Genomic DNA, 18,498 nt, shown 5'->3' with positions numbered 1-18,498 from the left:
CTGGTTGACACCACCGTTCATGAGATGTATTTCTATTTATAGATGCTGGAAATATGAGTCTTCATTCTTGTGTGACTGCTGGTCAATATGCTGTCTCAACATCATGTTCGATTCTTTGATATCTTGCCACATGCATCGCAGGTATTATCATCGTTTATCACCTTTGTCGATCTGTCGCAGGAGAATGAGTACATACGATTGCAGGAGTCAGCCTTGTCACCCACTCTCGACTCGGTTCAGCTCTGCAAGGTACCGGGAACCTCCACAAGTGGCAGTGCTTGAAGCTTAAGCTGTTCGATTGAAGCTCGTGAGGCTGACTACTTAGGAAGAGGCCAAGTCTTCCAATTCAGGCAACCCCGACAACACGGCAGAGAAAACTCCTCCATTGGCTGCGTGAGCCTTGTGGCATATCCTGCTTGGCCAAGGCATGTAGAGCGACCCATGCCATGATTGAAGCTGTTTTCCACCGCGGCCAAGGGTTGTTCAATTGAAGCTCGTCTTTAGTATTTAATACGTACGGCCTTAGAAGCCGGATTGGAACTGCGAATCGCTGGCATTCCACGCTGACGGTGTCTTGGCAGTCAGGTTCCCCAAAAGACGGGCCAATTGTTAGATTTCGTCGAACCTCACTTCCACCTCTATTTGCTGCCAGATACACCCATTCAGCTGATCGAAGAGATATCAGCGACTCATCATGGCTTTCCTCTTTCGCAACGTTATCGTGGTTCTCATTCTATGCCTGGCGCTGTTTACCTGCCGAGCACATGCCTTTGGTGCTGGAAGTGCGTCAACGACCAAGATATTCGTTTAGCAACTTGCTGACCCCTCGGCCAGATATCGCCTCAATTTCGGCCGTCGAGGGCAAAAATTGGCGTCATGGAGATATCGAAGATGTGTTGAAGACCGTGGCTTGTATCCGCCATCACAAATGGAACTCGATGATGATTAAGCGTGTCTACTTTGGGTATGTTCTCACCAGACCACCCACTGAGACAGAGCTGAACGATCGTCTGCAGCAATTGGCTTCGAGACTACTCTCAGGCCATGGACACAGGAGCACTCAAGAAAGCACAGCCAGAAACCATTCGAATCCTCGTCTGGTTGCTCTCCTTTCTAGGGTTTGGCTATGCCACCGCAGAATTCGAGGTCACGTCCGAGAGGTTGGGTGTCTATCGACCCGAGGAGCATATCGAGTAGGGAAAACCCACTCTCCCCCAAAACTTTCGCCAAAGCCAGAATTGACCATTTCAGTAATCCCAAAGACTACAATGACAACGAGGATGCTCGAAAGTACGATGTTCGTCTTCGTGGCCCCGTACGCGACATTGAGCTCCGAATTGACATGGAAACGGGCATGAAAAATTACATTGCAAATGGAAAAGGAGATTGGGCAACCAGTGCTGCGTTTGTAAAGTACAGTTTCGAACGCAGCATCCACCATGGCCGACTTTACACAAATGGACACGGATTCTTCAAGGGTAAGGACGAGGATCTGGCCGAGGCGCTCAGATGTCTCGGTCAGGGCCTTCACACACTCGAAGACTTTGGTGCCCACACCAACTATGTTGAGCTTTCACTTAGGGAGATGGGTTTCCACAATGTCTTTCCTCATGTCGGGACCGCAACAGCCATTAACCTCCGTGGAAAGCATGTCTTTCCTCTTGTCACAGGCACTTTCGGCATGGTGGATTTTTACCACTCAGTCCTGGGGGAAGCTACTGACCACTTCACGCAAAGCGAAGTCAACGAAATGGACAATGCCCTTGGAACGGCTCAGCAAGCCGCCCAATCGTCAAATCCTCTGTTCACACTTACCAAACTCCTCTCAAAAGTACCAGGTACCAAAGATCTCTGTGACGAAGCAGAGAGACTCCAGGCGAGTGCTCAAGCTCAAACTCGTGCAAATGAACAGGGATTCGGTAGGCAAGGAAGTTTTCGTGGCATTGACGACTTTAGCGACTCGACCCGTGGAGTACATGATTGGGATAGTGCTCGAACTTCCCATTTCGGCTTTCCTTCACAACCAGGGTATGATGCGAATTCCTGGAACGCACCACAACCAGGGTTCCAGCAACCTCAGCCGGGCTGGGGTCCGCCTCAACACCAACCTCAGTGGCATGGTCACGCTCCGCAACAAAGCTTCAACCCTCACGATCAATACTCGGGAGCGCAATATAACTGGCAGCATCAACAACAGCCGCCACCTCAACATTGGCAGCAATCACCACCACACGACTTCAGCCATCAGCAGCCACCGCAAAATTTCACCCATCCACAACAAAGCATTCAACAGAATACGCCCGCACAGCCGCTACAGCAACCGACTTCGGCATCGGGTAGCCTTGAGGGAATGCCTAATTTCGATCCGGCCAAGACGGTTGCGCAGATATATCCAATTCTTGCCTTCCGAGACAAGGTCGTGCGCACGATCAGTTCGATCATCGAGAAGATTCCCGGCCTTGAAGCACTGGTAGATCGCATTACCGAGACGTTGACGGTATTTATTCTATCTCTTTTGGCGCCTTTTGTCCGGCCGGTCCTCGGCACCATCTCGAAAACTCTCCAGACGGGCAGCGAGGGAGTCATCAATTCATCTGGAAAGCACCAGTATGAAGTCTGGACTGATCCTCACTCTTCAGATCCGACCCATTCAATGCTGAGCAAAGATCATTTCAGCAATATTCTCAATGAGCCTGCCGGATCCGTGGCAGCGGAAATCCTCAAATTTATTGCTCCACGAGTATTGTACGCTTGGGAACATCCTGACGTCCCAGTGCAGCAAGTCATGCAGGACGTTGAAAGTATTTTCCATCACCCTGCAATCAGAAATGACAGGAACGAAGTGCACCGAAACATGTTTGCCGCAGTCAAGAAGTGGGTAGACGGTTTACCGGATAGAGGTCGCAGCCTCGAGACCGTCTTGAGTTCGGAAGGTGTGCGAGCAGGCAAAAATCACAAAGCAGGGGTCAATGAGCATGCGCATATCCAACACTACGCGCCAAGTGGTGGTCATCAACCAAATACTGGCGGAATGAGTGGGTTCGCGAGCTTCATTCCCGGACAGCAGCATCATGGCGGCGGAGGAGGTGGGCACGGAAACAGTCCTTTTGGGATGGTAGGTGATGCGATTGGTAATTTCACGGGTCAAGGAGGTCATCAGCGTCCGCCAGTCCAGCACCATGGTAGCGGCGGAGGTGGTGGTCTGGGCAATGTCCTAAACATGGCTGGCAAGCTACCCATTGCTGGAGCACAGAACGTCACAAGCTCACTTAACAAGTATACGAAGTTCATTGGTGAGTTCGGGGGCGGTGGAAAACGTGGGCTAGACAATGAGGATGACGGCTTTGGCGGTTCTGAACTCGGCGGTTCGCGAGAATTGCACGAAGCTGCAGCCATAGGAGATACCTCTGCCAATGACATGAGGACACCCAGTCCCATGCCTATGCAACCACCGCCTGGTTACGAACAGTACGGACGGCAGGGGAGTGGAGGATATGGTCGAGAGGGACAAAGTTACCAGTACCAAACACCCTACCAAGACCCGTACCAGAACCAAAACCAGTATGGAGGAGGCGAGAGCGCAGGATACTACGGCGGACGTTGACGGAAAAGGAATGATTATGGTTGCTACGGAATGACAAGAGCGCAAGATGAACAAAGTTGATATAACAGTGAAGTACTTTTGCTGAGCAAAAAATCCCGGCGAAAGACGGGAATAATGTCGGGTCAAAAGCGCGGTAGATAGCCTTCGACATGGTCAGCAATTATTATAATTTATCAAATCTCCCGTGTCTTCCCAGACCACCAGCAAATCTGGCAGCTCCTTGAAAACTCTCCGTCTTCAAAACCTGGACACCATGGTCAAATTCGTAGGTCAGAGCATCCTCCAAGCTCAGGGCGTTGTAGGCGGCGTAGTAACATGAGTTCCTGTCCATGTTCATACAAGCATTAGGAAATTTCAGCAGCTGCTCGGCAATCTTGGTTGCTTCCTGAATGGCCTTGCCTTTGGGAACCACTCTGTTTGCTAGGCCCATGGCCAAGGCTTCCTGGGCAGAGACAGGACGGCCGGTAAGAATCATGTCCAATGCCCTCCCGAGACCAACAATGGCTTGAAGTCGGACAGTGCCGCCGTCAATCAAAGGGACACCCCAGCGACGGCAATACACACCGAAGATGGCATCCTCCTCGACCACTCGTATGTCTGCCAGGAGACTCAGTTCTAACCCGCCAGCTACCGCGTGGCCAGCGACTGCGGCAATGACGGGTTTCTGAACTCGGAGCCGAGAGGGGCCCATCGGTGCGCAGTTGCGATCCTGAACCGGCTGCAGATGATTTCTATCCGAATGATCTAATGTCGCGGGGTCCTGCTGGCTTTGCGCAGTAATGTCGACGAGATCGGCGCCAGCACAGAAGAAGCCGTCGGAACCGGTGAGGATGGCGACTTTCTGGGAAATATCATTTTCAAATTGAATGAAAGCAGCATAGAGGTCGCGGGCTGTCGAAGGGTTAACAGCGTTGCGGCGATGGGGGCGGCAGATGGTGATGGTAGTGACGCCCGATGGGGTGGTGCAGGTGAGGACTTGAGGAGATGAGGGCCGGCTCATGTTCTGTTTCGTTGTTTCGGGGTTTGAATTGTTCACAGATGGCGCGAAACAATCAAAGAGGGATAAAATAGGCGGAAACTAAGATCGTTGATGCTGGAGAGCGTAATGAAAGGGTGCATTGATCCTTTCAGCCTCCCATACCTAGGTGTTATACAGGTCCTACCCCACATTGAGATCCTCAGCCTTGCGTCAAGCAAGGGGGCTTTTATCGCGGCTTAATTTTGGACAGCGTCTGACAGCGAAACTACCACTTGGAGATGCAGAGAGCTTTCACGTCAGACAGCGACCCTTTTCTTGTGGGCTCTCAACCAGAGTTTAATCTAATTTCAGGATCATGGAGATTCGACTAGCGGCGTTTCGGCCAAAAATGCTCTAAGTTTTCCGATCAGAGATGCAAACGGTACAGAAAAACCATGGTACCCCTGATCAAGCCCAGTGGCTGCGCCACTTGTTACGTGCCGCTGCCTCGTTGTCGTAATGTGTGCTTCGCTTCTGGCACTGGTTGGGTGAGAGGACTGGAACAGCCTAGTAGCTCCATCCGTGCGGCTCGCCGAGCATGGCAAACCGGCCCCTGTGTGCCGCCTAGGTAGTAGTAGGCTTAGGGCCCGAGAAGCACCTGCTTGGGCTCAGCTGTGGGCCGTGGATTTCACTGGCAAACGGTGCTTCTAATGCATCGGTTAATTTGAGCCTTCGACGTCATGCTGGCGTCTGCAAAATCACCCCAGATGCAGACGATTCATCTCGCGATCCTGCTGTGTGCTTCATCTGGTATTCCTGAAATCTTGCACATCGCTCCACCAACTATCCCACTTTCCTTGTCCTTCCCACTGTTGATCTCTTTCTCATTCCATTGTCGCTGTGCTCTATCAATCATCCCTCTTTATAACTCCTTCCTTTGAAACCCTTCAGCTCGCTTTGCCTGTTTGTTTCGAGCCTCTGAAAGAGCCCGAACTCCTGAGTGAAACATCGGTTTCACGCCACCGACACCAGTCCACGTCTTCACCATCCTCTCCACGACACAACGCGCAGCTGTCATAGACAATCCGTCATGCTTTTACAGACCCTCTCCACCGAACCTTAATCATACCTTCAACCTCCCACCCCTCAAAAACCTCTCAAAAAGAAAGTAATTCAACATGTCGTTGAACGACACGTTCAACCTGGGTGGAAACAGCACCGCAGCCGAGCAGAAGAATGGTCTCAGTGCCGGCCAGTTTGCGGCTTCTCTGGTCACTGCCATTTCCATCTTCGGCATTGAAATCGTCCTATTCCTCCTAATCAAAGACCGCTTTGCTCGGATATACCAACCCAGAACATATCTGGTACCAGAAAGAGAGCGGACTAATCCATCCCCTCCTGGCTGGTGGGAATGGATCAAGCCAGTCGTCGCCACGTCCAACTCTGAGTTCGTTCAAAAATGTGGTCTGGACGCTTACTTCTTTCTGAGATACCTCCGCACTCTGCTCAAGGTCTTCGTCCCGGCAGCCTTAGTTATTTTACCAATCCTGATCCCAATGAACACAATTGATGGACGAGGTGCCAAATTTGCTACCGGCAAATACGAGAACGAAACAAATGTCACGGGGTTGGACCAGCTTGCTTGGGGTAATGTCGCCCCTGAGCACACGAGACGTTACTGGGCACACTGGGTACTCGCTTTGGCTCTCATCACGTGGGTTTGCTATGTGGCCTTTGATGAACTACGCAACTATATCCGTATGCGCCAGGCTTACATGACATCCCCTCAACATCGACTTCGAGCCTCCGCGACCACTGTCTTGGTCAGCTCCATTCCTCGAAAGTGGTGCAATGTTGAGGCCCTCGATGGTCTCTACGACGTCTTTCCTGGTGGCTTGAGGAATATTTGGATCAACAGAAATTTCGACGAACTCAGTGAAAAGATTAAGCAACGTGATAAGCTGGCGGCTACCCTAGAAGCAGCAGAGACCGAGCTTATTAAGAAATGTTTCAAGAAGAACGATGAGGACGTTGCCAAAGCTGAGAAAAAAGCCGGCAAGAAATTGACCAAGGACGAAAGGAAGTTGAGGGCCACCATGAAGAATGAGGCTGGTACAAATGCTGCTCACGGGCATGGCATTAGTGCTGGCAACCCTCATCAAGTCAACCATAATCTTCATGATGCCATCGATGGTCACGATGGGGATTCCTCTTTCGCTTCTTCATCCGATGCTAAAGAAGAGGTCGAGGAACCACCTCGTAACAGACGTGCAATCCCTATCCCGGTGATTGGCGAAGGCATCTCGGCAGTCACCCAGGGACTGGATAGATTTGGTGATCGAATCATGGGCGGAATTCGAGGAGTGAATAGAGAAGTCCACGACACCATTGATACCACCAATGGTTTCGTGGCCGCTGATGCTGACCATGAAGAAATGGGGAGAAGCTCCGGTGAACAGAGTGGCCCCCAAAATGAATGTTCCAGCTCAGCGCCCAAAACTCAGAACGACCCATGTCAGAAACGGACGACGGGCGCAAAAGATGAGTCTGCAAAGGGTCAACCTCAACCTTCCAACCGTGGACGGAGCTTCGAAAAGAGTATCAGAGATGAAGGCCCACTCAGCCCCATCTCTCAATCTAGTACGATGAGAGATGATAAGGTTCGGCCCGAGAAGTCACTCACCCAGTTCGACAAATTCAAGAAGGCAATTGGTCTCGGCTCTGAAGACAAGGAACCTGTTGAATACCCCGCCGCGTTTGAAGAGGAGTTCGAGCATGAGCCAGACGATGCGGTCTGGCGACGATACTTGAGCGATAAGGATCGCGAGACAATGAGACTTCCAATTTTTGGATGGCAATGGATGCCTTCCCTGCCTTTGATAGGCCAGAAGGTTGACACCATTCAATATTGTCGGAAGGAGGTTGCCAGATTGAACGTGGAGATTGAAGACGATCAGGCACATCCAGAACGATTCCCGCTGATGAATTCGGCATTCGTTCAATTCAACCATCAGGTTGCGGCTCATATGGCCTGTCAAGCGCTCAGTCACCACATTCCAAAGCAGATGGCGCCCCGTTTGGTCGAAATTGATCCAAACGACGTCATTTGGGACAATATGTCTATTCCTTGGTGGTCAGCGTACATTCGAACAGGCGGAGTGATCACCACCGTCACGGGCATGATCATTCTCTGGGCCATTCCTGTTGCCTTTACGTCTGCTCTGTCCCAACTGGAGACAGCCGCCAAAACATGGACATGGCTTCACTGGGTCCTGGATATTCCTCCCTGGTTCAGGAGTGTACTCCAGGGTGTTTTGCCAGCAGCCTTGCTGGGTCTCCTAATGTTCCTCCTACCTCTGATCCTCCGATTTTTGGTCCGACTTCAGGGAACTCAGTCTGGAATGCTCATTGAGCTCTCAGTGCAAAAGTATTACTTTTGCTTCTTGTTCGTCCAATTATTTCTAGTTGTCTCGATTGCCTCTGCCCTCACCCAGTTCTTCGCTCTCTTCACGAGTGTGGATGGGTGGACCAGCGTTCCCAGCCTGTTGGGCACCAACATTCCCAAAGCCAGCAACTATTTCTTCTCATACATGCTGCTTCAGGCATTGTCAGTGAGCGCGGGTGCTCTGCTGCAAGTGGGATCACTTATTGGGTGGTTCATTCTTGCTCCTCTCCTCGACAGCACAGCCCGATCGAAGTTCAAGCGACATACCCAACTGTCCGACGTTCAATGGGGCACATTCTTTCCTGTGTACACCAACTTGGCATGCATCGGCTTGATCTATTCCGTCATCTCGCCGCTAATTTTGCTCTTCAACATCATCACCTTCACGTTATTCTGGTTCACCTACCGCTACAACACGCTCTATGTGACCCGGTTCACCCGCGACACAGGTGGGTTGTTGTATCCCAACGCCATCAACTATACCTTCGTGGGACTATACGTGATGGAGATTGCATTGATTGGCATGTTCTTCCTTGTCAGAGATCAAAATGGAGATGTTGCCTGCACCGGTCAAGCCGTCGGCATGATTGTGATCTTTATCCTGACTGCAGGATATCAGCTTCTGCTCAATAACGCTTTCAGCCCACTATTCCGGTATCTTCCCATCACCCTAGAGGATGATGCGGTGCGACGAGACGAAGAGTTTGCCAGAGCTATGCAGAAGAGACATGGCTTCATCGAGAACGAAGTGGAAGGAGAAGATCTGGAGGATCAGCTGGAGCGTAACGAGCAACAGTCTATAGAAGAAGATCGACAAGAACAAGCGTATGAGCTTCAGCAGATTGAACGGGACAAGCAGGCTCGGCTCGAAAGACAGAAATCTCAGAAGTTGCCAGAGTCGGAACCATACGAGTCCCAGAATGCAGAGGTCAAGATGAACGTGGACCAAGAGAACAAGGGCATGCGGATGGTCCAAGCAGCGGCCCACCGAACAGCAGAGACCACGAAACATATTATGCCACCGACATTCTCTCGAAGATATGACCGAAAGTCGTGGGCCGACCGCGGCAATGTCAGAAATCGAAGAGCCTCCAATTTTGGTGAATGGGAGAGCCCGTTGCAAAGTCAAAGCCTACATCGATCAGAATCTGATCTCCAGCAGCGCAAGAGTCATAAACGCGTCATCTCCGACCCTAAAGATATGCTGAATAGGTTGAACAATTTCAACCCCCTGATGGGCAATGAGAAAGATGTCGAGGCTCAGCGAGCTGCCAGAAATCAACTGGCCGACGCCCTTTTCTCCGGCATTAATGACGAATTAGAGGATTTGACACCGGATGAACGTGACAAGTTGGTACAGAGGGCTTTCCAACACAGCGCCCTCCGAGCCAAGAGGCCTGTCATTTGGATCCCACGAGATGAACTCGGCGTTAGCGACGACGAGATCCACCGCATGGGCCGATTCAGCAATCATATCTGGGTCAGCAACGTGAGGCAGGGCCTCGACTCGAATGGTCGCTGTGTGTACAGTGGCGCCCCGCCAGATTTCAGTGAGGTGGACTTGATTCAGCTCTAGACTGTTTGGCTGGGTTGAAGTATTATGTCGGAACGATGAATGATGATCAAATGGAAGAGACCTAGTGATGATTTGAGATCATTACGATGTATTCAAGCAAGCGAGAGATGCAGCCATTACATTAGCGAGGCGTTACAGACCCCATTACAAAGGTTCCTTTCTCTTCCATATCCGGAACGATAGGAAGATGTCCTCAACAAGCGGAGAACACCAGAAAGTCATCTCTTCCGCTACGACTTCAGATCACTGTATGTAAACTAGACGAGAATGAGGACTGGAGCCTTGTAACGATATTGAATATCATGGAATTTTGATAAGCATATCATGTTGCTTTGGATCATTAGATTGAGTGTAGGTCAACTTTAACTATCGTAGTTAGTTCCTTATATAATTTTTTCCGATCTTGCCTGCGTACTCTCGAAGTTCCTCCTTCACAAACAGCCACGCCCGATGAGGCACCCATTCTCAAACGAAGCATACGACTCCCAACCCAGTGTCTTCGGGGGCCCAGCCTGACATCTCGGCTAGCATGCTGTATGCTTTGATTGTTGGTGGTGGCTGGCTCAGCTTCACGCCTCCCGTTGTGCATGAGCCACGCTAAACCCAGAGGCTGCGATATCTGAGCTCTTCTGAGCTCCGTGAGCTTTTCCCAATATGCTTTGGGACAGAAGCGTTCTATTGGAAGCTTTGATTACTTCTGTCTAAAATCAAGGCACCACAAAGACGGAGGAAGTACTTCTCATCCCACAGATGAGGAGGACTAGATGACATTGCCCTTTCACACACTTGAGAAAGCAGGGGCTCTCTGATTAAGAGTTACCAGTGTAAGTACTAATGACGGAAATGTCCTGCCCTCCTCTCCTCCATCCTTCACTTTGCCCTAGCGTCAGCTATGGCATGCGAGATCTGCTATGCTGACCAGCAACGGAGGCTGAACTTGAAATCCGGGGCATTCATCTACTACATTTCACTATCTATTCGTGGCAGGCGCTTCCAGAACGTCCTTACTTTGTCCACCAGAAGGATGTCCTCTCCTATCAGCCAACTCCTCCGGCCACGATATGATGAGGATTTCCGGTGAGTCTTCGTCAATTTTCAAATATGGCTAGGTCAGGCTGACGACCAATCATAGTGCTGCCTCCCTGACATATAACAATGCCAGAGAATCCCCCTGGCCAAGAGGGCACCGGGTCGACTCCCTCACCTGGATCGAAAGAAGTCTTGTCGATTACTTTGAAAATTGAAAAAGATACTAAAGGTCATAAACAATCTAGCAGGCTCGCGATCTGGCACTTACTCGCGATAGGTATCCTATTGTTTTTGGACGTCTTTTCCCAAGTTCATGCTGAATATCTTTCTCTGAATGTCAGCCTGGGAGTGTACCATGTCACCGGTGCCGGGCTAGCGGCCCATCCCTCTCAGACCAAAGCTTGACTGAGGGCCCGCGTCACTACATTCTTCCAGTGCATGGTACGACATATGGTCCCCGTTCTGCGGTTCCCAGCCCTCGTTCAGCACTGAGATGGATCAAGCCGACAATTCAAACTTCCTGAAATTTATGGCGGAAATCTTTTCGCAGTGGAATGGGATGCGGGCGCCCTCTACTTATTCCAAACCGTCATGCGGACAGGTCTCCGGAGTGGTTGCCGAGATCAGATTGAAGTGTGTTTTCGAAATCTTCCGTGACTCCTGACTTGGACAGATAGCGGATCGTCAAAACAAGAGGCATTCCGTGATTAGAGCTAGTCCCTTGGGATCCAGGCTAGACTGGGAGAAGGATTTTCACGAACTTGTTCATGCACATCTGCCCTCTGATTGTGAAATAGGTCGTTTGTCGTTTGGAATTTTTCTCCTATGATATGTTACCAACTTCCGAATATCCTCAGGAAGCGAGAGAGACACATATGTGAAGAACAAAATTCTCTTATATCTTGTTCAGAGTAGCTTTCAAATTGTGGTTTCATGCCGTTGGAGCTCAACCTTGCGAAACTCTGCATCGATTCTCTTCATTTCATAATTCATGCTCATGTTCACTTTTCCGAAGTAGCACCTGATATTAAGGCCCTTATTCTCGACTGCTCTGATGGTAGAGCGCCAAACGGGATTCAATTGCCCTCTAGTAGGACCGATCTTCTTCGATATCTTCTCCGCACCCTTCCGGCCCAAGTCATGATTCAGTTGTTGCCATGATAGTAAGGCGACCCTTCACACTTCGTAGTCGCATTTCGAACATCCATTCCCGGGTCCGTTTCGATCGAGGCCTACGAGTCCGAGGCCCGTTTTCGTCAATCCCAGGATGGTAGATTTTGGGCCCGGCCGCGCCCTTTCTTCATAAATTGGCAGATGAGTTTCCCAGGCCACCATTGCGGATCGCCTTTATGGCGCCAAAGCTTTCACGGCTCTTGATAGTATGGGCGATTGCACTAAGAAGGCTGTGATTTTCGTGAGAAAGCCATGCTGACTGAGGCTTCAGAGCATCTGTCAGATGACAAATAAAACCCTTCAACGGGATGAGTGTGCGGCAGAGTTTGATACGACTTCAGAAAATCTTTGGTCATCTTTCAAACCGGTCACTTCAAGGCCCCACCAGCCCTCTGACTCTTTCAATCCTCATGACCGCCTTTTCCAACCGTTCCAATCTTTTCCTCTTCTCCACATCTCTCTGCTCCAACACTTTCACTCTTTCCTCCAATTTCGCCCTTGCCTTGCGCTCTGTCGCAACCATCTCGTTTGCCTGTCCGAATAGCTGTGCCGTCAATTCCTCAAGCTCGGTTTGGGTCTGAGAGAGGCTGGATTCGGCGCGTAAACGTAAAGTGCGCTCTTCCTCTAGAGAAGATTGTAATGAAGACAGACTCAAAACTTGGCTGTCGGATTGCGTGGATTGGAGGGTAGGAGCAGAGTAGTTAGCACCGGAGAAGGGGGTTTTGGGAGGGGAGAGGGCGTTGTTGACGTAAGCGGTGTTGTTTTGCGGGAATGTTCCTGTCGCGGGCGTCGTTGGAAGCTGACCCGGGTTGGCTTCTTTTCTTCGACCGGGCAGAAAGGCGCTCAGACTTGCAAGCCTTGACTGTTGCAGATGTTGCTGTCGGCCAGGCGCAATGGCCGGCCCAGGTCCTTCGAATGGAAGACTACTTGGCCCGGTCATCTGTCCTTGCTGCCGAGATCGGGCATGTGCATCACGCAAATATTGAAGTTCATCTTCGTAGTCTGCGATCTTATCGACTGCGGAGGCAGTTTTGGAATTCAGGAGCCTAACCTGAGCCTCAAGGTCAAGAATACGGCGGTGGGCTTGGGCGGCTTCGGCCGAAGGTTCAGAGGAGGGAGGCAGAGCGTGGCCGCAAGAGGGACAGGAGGAAGGATATTGGTTCGACGACGTCGGAAATGAAGGAGTCATGATCCTGCTGTTAAGGAGGAGGGTCGAAGTGGCCATGATACATTCTCAGAGGATACGGATAAGGGTTTTGGGAGGAAATAAGGTGGGAGTCGGTAGGTCTTATTCTGGTGTTAAGGCCCAAGAGTGACGTTTGTTGCTGTACTAGGCGCGCAGGAGAACAGCCGCAGTGAAGTGATATTGTCCTTGTCGACGCCTGCGACGGTAAAGTCGAAGAACACCTCGAATGCAATAGAACACGTCGGGGGTTCAAGGATCAACATTGGGATGCAAACACGCAACAGAGTCGCACCGACACAGTCAAACGAGCTTCACGGATGTCGATGGCTCCGAAGATGAACTTATCAAATATCAAAATAATTAATTCTGTCGCATGAGATGTCTCAGGCTCTTAGCGGCTTGTCGAAGGGAAGCGAGGGTCAGACGTATCACGTGCAACAGCAGACAATTCCTCAACTTGAATTCCACCGATCATAATCCCCCATTCCAAATTCCCTTCGTCCTCCGGTACTTTGCTATAGTATGTTCGCCCTTCGAACACCCTCCGCCTATTCCACTACCGTTGCTCCAACCGCGACGGCATTCTATCCTTCAATCCGCCAATGGAAGCAGAACGTAATCTCATGGGAAAAACGTAGAACTTCTCTGAACGAGTCAAGATCAGAACTATCGATTTCTGTACTGGTACAAAACTCGGCCAGGCTTTCTGGGTCCTTTGGCTTTAACATCGAAATCTGTCTTGGGAAAATGCGAATCCTCGGATAAACGAAGGTAGCGCAATCAAAGAGTCTCCCTGCGGGCTGTAGGAAACTCGAACACATCAAACGAGTCATCGATTGTGGCAATAGTGTGCATCTCCTTTCGACTTTTGCTGCTTCGCCCCCCCTGGAGCCCCTCTTTATAGCTAATGCTCGACGGTTGGTATCTGAAAAAAAGAAATCAGAACAGTGTAGAAATGTCGTCCTTCTCGATAACCTGGGGTAGTAACTCCTAGAAAAAGTATGGAATCGCGGCCCTAGAGTAGTTAGATGGTCATCCTCGTGCAAACAACAAATACTGGAACTCACGCAATAGCCAAGGTTGCTGTGACGCCCAAAACCGCTCTCGTCCTCACTTTCTCCCTCTTTAATTTTTCTTCCAATACCTTCGCCTTCTTGGCCGGTTGGGCGGGCAGTTCAGCATCGATATCGGACAGTTCAGGCTCTTGAGTCTTTCGCTTCTTGGAGATTTTGGGTGAACTCTCTAAGGTTTTGGCTTCCTCAACCATCTTCCTGGCTGTTTCGATCATTTTTTCTGTATCTTCGGGCAGAGGCAATTCAGGTGATCCTGCTGGCATCTCCAGAGTCACGTTCGCATGAGTGGTCTCTGTTGCACCTTCGACTTCCACTGACTGATCTACTTCGACCTTGACCATCTCCCCCTCAGCTTTTGGTGACGTTGTCGGAACTGGGGAGTCCGGTTTACCTTCTGTGTCTGCCACAGATGCTGCGTCGTCTAATGCCGACTGAAGAGTAGCGCTTGCGGCGTTGGCGTTGGCAATGTTTGCTTCCTTTTGCGCCTTTGTCTGTCTCTTTCGTGGAGAAGCTTTGACTTTGGTGGGACTCCCTGTCTTGCTTGGGGACGTAGATCGGGTAGCCCGAGAACGAGGCGTTTTGGTAGGAGCAGGTAGTTTGATCTTGTCCACGGGCAATTCAAATTTAGGAGGCGCAGCGATTGGCTTTTTGGCGCTCGATGGTGCTTGAGAAATCTCGGTTGGGTCAAGAAGAGCTCGGATCCATTCACTAAGACCGTACTCAACAGCAAGTTTGAGTGCTGTTGCAAATGTCAGTCTGATCCGGTTCAAGGCATTTGGGGAATAACCATACCGAATTCCGGCGCAACCCAGACGTTCCCTGCGACTTCGTCCTGGCTTGTCGAGTCGAGGCTTTTAAGATAGTCGCGTTCCTCTTTTTCCTCTGCATGGGTAGCCCAAGGGAACGCAATCTTGAACATGCCCGTTGCGCTTACAAAGCCATCCTTGCTCCTTCTCTGCGGTCAAAGTCAGACGTCTTGCGACCCTCACGACGATTTCGGTCGTACCATGAAAAAATAGGTTTCGGGATGAGCTTGATTTTGCTGAGTCGCAAAAATCTCCGAACCTGTGAGGTCTTCTGGCAAAGGAGCCCGGAGGTGGGCGTATTCGAATGGACCCAAATTCTCTGCCTTTGTCGCATTTGAGGTGCCTACTTGGTCCGGTTTGACTGTGAGCTTGGTTTTACCCAGCCGCCTGCGATTGAGCAAGTCATCATCTGTTTCACACCATCAGCTCCCCTTGTATAATGCCTTGCTCAAGGATCAATCTCACAGGATGGCGCAGCGCCAGGCGCGACCAGAGGATTTCGCTTTGTAGGTAAGGGTCGCATCTTCTTTTTAGTATTAAGACGGGATGCCCAACGGCGTATGGAAGGTTCGAAGAGTCGTGTACAGAAGAGTGAGAGGGGGTGGTTTGTTACTCAAGCGACAGCAGTGGAGGGATGCGACGGCAAGGCACGGCTTTGCGTGGTCAGATCAGAATAGCTAAGGAAGAAAATAAAGTGATTGGAGAGAAAAAGGTGAGGAGAATGAGTTGTCTAACTGTCAAATTGCGGTGTAATCAATTGGTAGAAGAATTGGGACGACGCGACCGGAGGAATAGAATGGAGCGCGAATGAGGGAGGAGGATAAGGACTCCCGCAAAGAGGAACACCTTTCAACGAGGTGGTGCGGCTGCAGCCAGGAGCAAGTAAGAGGGAGGGCAGGGGAGAGGGTACTCAAGAGAGGCTAGGCCGGTAGAGGAGGTTGCTAGGCGGCTGGGGACTCACCAAAGTCTGGCGAAGACTTCAACTCGGCATACGGAGTAAGGGGATCGACGTGACCGCCTAATCCTAATTTGGTCGAGAAAAGACGAACGGAGAAGAGTTGTGAAGGCAATTTATTCTCCCTTGTTCTTCTTAAGGCCTTGACGGTTCTTCGCTTTCTCGTCTTCCTTCTCGTCCCCTATGTCTAGAACCTCATCTCCTCGATACTCCCATCCGTCAATTTCCCTTGGCCCCTCGAATCCATCCGGAGGCAGGGCCCATCGAGGTACAGAGCTTCGATAGCTCCAGCTTCCTGGCGTCAGATCTGCATACGATAGTGCATGGAGGTATATCCCCAGCTCATGTGGTCCCGGATCAGAATATAATGGAGTATCGCACACTGCGCATTTCTCTCCTGTCATCTTCTCTCCCTTGCGCTTGTTATAGTCGGCCACCATCTCGTCATGCGCTTTGACAAATGCTCCGTATTGAGGATCATCATGCATAGGATCCTCACCTAAGCTCGCAAGTGATCCGGCATGCAAAGTACCTGCAGGCAACGGTTTGAAGTGAGGGTCGTCTTTCTGCGATACATCCCTGAGTGGGACTGTGGCAGATACTGTCATTTGTTGCGTCTGATCCACAAGTTGTGCGACTCGTTCTTGCTCATATGATATGGAGTCAGATACCTCGCTCTTCCCAACTTTTTTCAGTCTCGCTATAATCTCGTCGTCGTGCTCGCCCGTCGAATCGTTTTGTGCCAGGTTCGGACCGAATACTGCTCTGTTGCTATAGATGGGGTCATTGGTAATCGGATGTCCGAGAAACTGTAGATGTACACGGATCTGGTGAGTTCGTCCTGTCAGGGGAAGGCAGTGAACTATGCTATATCCCTCATTCTCAGTCCCAGAGATAGCCGGTGCCGGTCGAACAACTTGTTCGTCGGTTGCTGTGCCATTGGAGATCGTCGTAGGAGCTGGAGAGACTGCTCGATATGGTTTGTGAGGATAATACGCAAGCCTTCTGAACAGTGTTTTCGCCGACTTGCCGCTCGCTCGTGCTCTATTAAGGCCAACGATCGGACTGATTTGCAGTATGCTTTCTTCACATTTCACAACACCGCCGCGCATTGGGTTCCCGTCCCAGCCATCGCCATCGGGAAATCTGCCTTTGACTCTTGCAACATACTCTTTGCGGACTGTTCGTCCTCGGAGTTTCTCGCTAATGGCTTCCGCCTCCTTGCTTGTTTTTCCAATGAACATGACACCACTGGTCAGCCGGTCAAGCCTGTTACAGGGTAGGGGTTTGAAACTGAAGTGCCGCTCTGCTCTCATGATCTCAACGACCGAATTGTAATTGTATCGTCCTGCTGGATGAACTGGTACGCCAGCCGGCTTGTCGATCACGATCATGTTGTCTGTCTCGTGGATGACTCGAATGGGCTGGGCCGTCACCGGTGGCTCATGCCTGTGCAGGGTGTGAGAGACGACATCTCCATTCTGAACAATGGTGTGGACATCTTTACATGGCTTCCCATTGATCGCAATCTGCCCTGTCTCGATCGCAGTCTTGTAGTATTCGCGAGTCCGGTCGCGGAACTCAGCTGCGAAGATGTCGAGAATCTCCCGTCCCCGCCATCGTTGCTTGCAATAGGTGTTGTAGGTGAAATGGTAGGGAGCGACGCGGCGAAGGCCATTTTCGAGGTAATATGGCCGAGGCCAGGGGTCACAAGGTGTTGCAACAGTCGGCGGAGGTGGTGGAAGTTCTTTCCTATCGTCACAAAACGGTGCTGGTTTTATTGGCGCGGTGGTCAGGGCCATACTTGGGCTGGGATATCTGCCGCGGCTTGCCAAATAGGCAAGCACGCGTGGTGAGGGCGCCAGAGATGCGTCGAAGAAACGAGACAATGCGGAGAGGTCGCCGTCAGTGGTTCTCAAAAAGTCATCGTAAGCCAGGAACGCCTTTTTTTTTTTTTTTTTTTTTTTTTTTTTTGGTTTTACCGGCTGTGGTAGGGGGTGTTTCCGGGGCCGAGGTACCCGCTAGGAGCCTTCAAAGGCCATCGGAGATATTGGAAAGCGCGCCACTTTGAACTCAATCCTTCTTGTCCTGAGAATCGACTCTTGCTCAGAGCCCATTTCAGAGAATGTTGGGTTTGGATATAGCCTCGAAGCGGAAGAGGCAACTCAGCGACTATCCTTACCGATTAGACTACAGGACTCGATGGTTAGTCTCATCGTGTGACGGCAATGAGGATTGCTCTGATAATCATATAGGTCTGACAACGATGTCTACCATCACATGAACAACAGCATCTACTCCTTTTTGATTGACTCCATTGTCAATGCATACCTAATAGAGAAATGCGGCTTGGATCCTGCCCGCTCCAATCAAGTCGGCTTAGTTGTCAGCACGTATTGCGACTACTTTGGCTCTGTTGGATATCCGTCAGTGCTCGAATTGGGGTTAAGAGTCGTTAAATTGGGCAAATCGAGTGTCATGTATGAAGTGGGCATCTTTGAAAGAGGTCAAAATCAAGTGAAAGCCGTGGGAGGTTCCATCCACGTCTTCGTAGAATCGATAGGGCGACGACCATCCAAGGATGGAATGGACCCTCGAATGAGAGAGGGCCTGGCGCAGATTCTCGAGAAGGACACGCCAAAATTATAGCCGGAACCAGAGGGTTGTCTGAAGTGGTATCAATTCTTTTTTGA

The 18,498-nt window shown here is 50.7% G+C and overlaps 7 protein-coding genes across 7 annotated transcripts; 3 read left to right on the top strand and 4 right to left on the bottom strand.

Annotated features, from left to right (window-relative positions):
• Positions 1-694: 694 nt before the first annotated feature.
• Z518_02968 (uncharacterized protein) lies at positions 695-3,604 on the top strand (the record flags this gene model as incomplete). Its single annotated transcript, XM_013419994.1, has 4 exons — positions 695-782; positions 835-964; positions 1,017-1,193; positions 1,252-3,604. The coding sequence occupies 4 exons, from the start codon at positions 695-697 to the stop codon at positions 3,602-3,604; spliced, it is 2,748 nt and encodes a 915-aa protein (XP_013275448.1).
• Positions 3,605-3,767: 163 nt separating this feature from the next.
• Z518_02967 (uncharacterized protein) lies at positions 3,768-4,604 on the bottom strand (the record flags this gene model as incomplete). Its single annotated transcript, XM_013419993.1, has 1 exon — positions 3,768-4,604. The coding sequence occupies one exon, from the start codon at positions 4,602-4,604 to the stop codon at positions 3,768-3,770; it is 837 nt and encodes a 278-aa protein (XP_013275447.1).
• A 1,136-nt stretch (positions 4,605-5,740) lies between these two features.
• On the top strand, positions 5,741-9,583 carry Z518_02966 (uncharacterized protein; the record flags this gene model as incomplete). The annotated part of the gene is made up of 1 exon (XM_013419992.1): positions 5,741-9,583. The coding sequence occupies one exon, from the start codon at positions 5,741-5,743 to the stop codon at positions 9,581-9,583; it is 3,843 nt and encodes a 1,280-aa protein (XP_013275446.1).
• Positions 9,584-12,158: 2,575 nt separating this feature from the next.
• Z518_02965 (uncharacterized protein) lies at positions 12,159-13,010 on the bottom strand (the record flags this gene model as incomplete). The annotated part of the gene is made up of 1 exon (XM_013419991.1): positions 12,159-13,010. The coding sequence occupies one exon, from the start codon at positions 13,008-13,010 to the stop codon at positions 12,159-12,161; it is 852 nt and encodes a 283-aa protein (XP_013275445.1).
• A 951-nt stretch (positions 13,011-13,961) lies between these two features.
• Positions 13,962-15,373, bottom strand: Z518_02964 (uncharacterized protein; the record flags this gene model as incomplete). The annotated part of the gene is made up of 5 exons (XM_013419990.1): positions 13,962-13,986; positions 14,039-14,783; positions 14,837-14,999; positions 15,051-15,259; positions 15,316-15,373. The coding sequence occupies 5 exons, from the start codon at positions 15,371-15,373 to the stop codon at positions 13,962-13,964; spliced, it is 1,200 nt and encodes a 399-aa protein (XP_013275444.1).
• A 548-nt stretch (positions 15,374-15,921) lies between these two features.
• Positions 15,922-17,607, bottom strand: Z518_02963 (uncharacterized protein; the record flags this gene model as incomplete). Its single annotated transcript, XM_013419989.1, has 1 exon — positions 15,922-17,607. The coding sequence occupies one exon, from the start codon at positions 17,605-17,607 to the stop codon at positions 15,922-15,924; it is 1,686 nt and encodes a 561-aa protein (XP_013275443.1).
• Positions 17,608-17,930: 323 nt separating this feature from the next.
• On the top strand, positions 17,931-18,454 carry Z518_02962 (uncharacterized protein; the record flags this gene model as incomplete). The annotated part of the gene is made up of 2 exons (XM_013419988.1): positions 17,931-18,010; positions 18,061-18,454. 2 exons carry the CDS (start codon positions 17,931-17,933, stop codon positions 18,452-18,454), a joined length of 474 nt encoding a protein of 157 aa, XP_013275442.1.
• Between the last annotated feature and the right edge of the window lie 44 nt (positions 18,455-18,498).

Source organism: Rhinocladiella mackenziei (assembly GCF_000835555.1).
Source record: "Rhinocladiella mackenziei CBS 650.93 unplaced genomic scaffold supercont1.2, whole genome shotgun sequence".
Taxonomy (NCBI): Eukaryota; Fungi; Ascomycota; class Eurotiomycetes; order Chaetothyriales; family Herpotrichiellaceae; genus Rhinocladiella; species Rhinocladiella mackenziei.
Note: the sequence above shows the minus strand (reverse complement) of the source record. Positions and strands in the feature narration are given on the sequence as shown.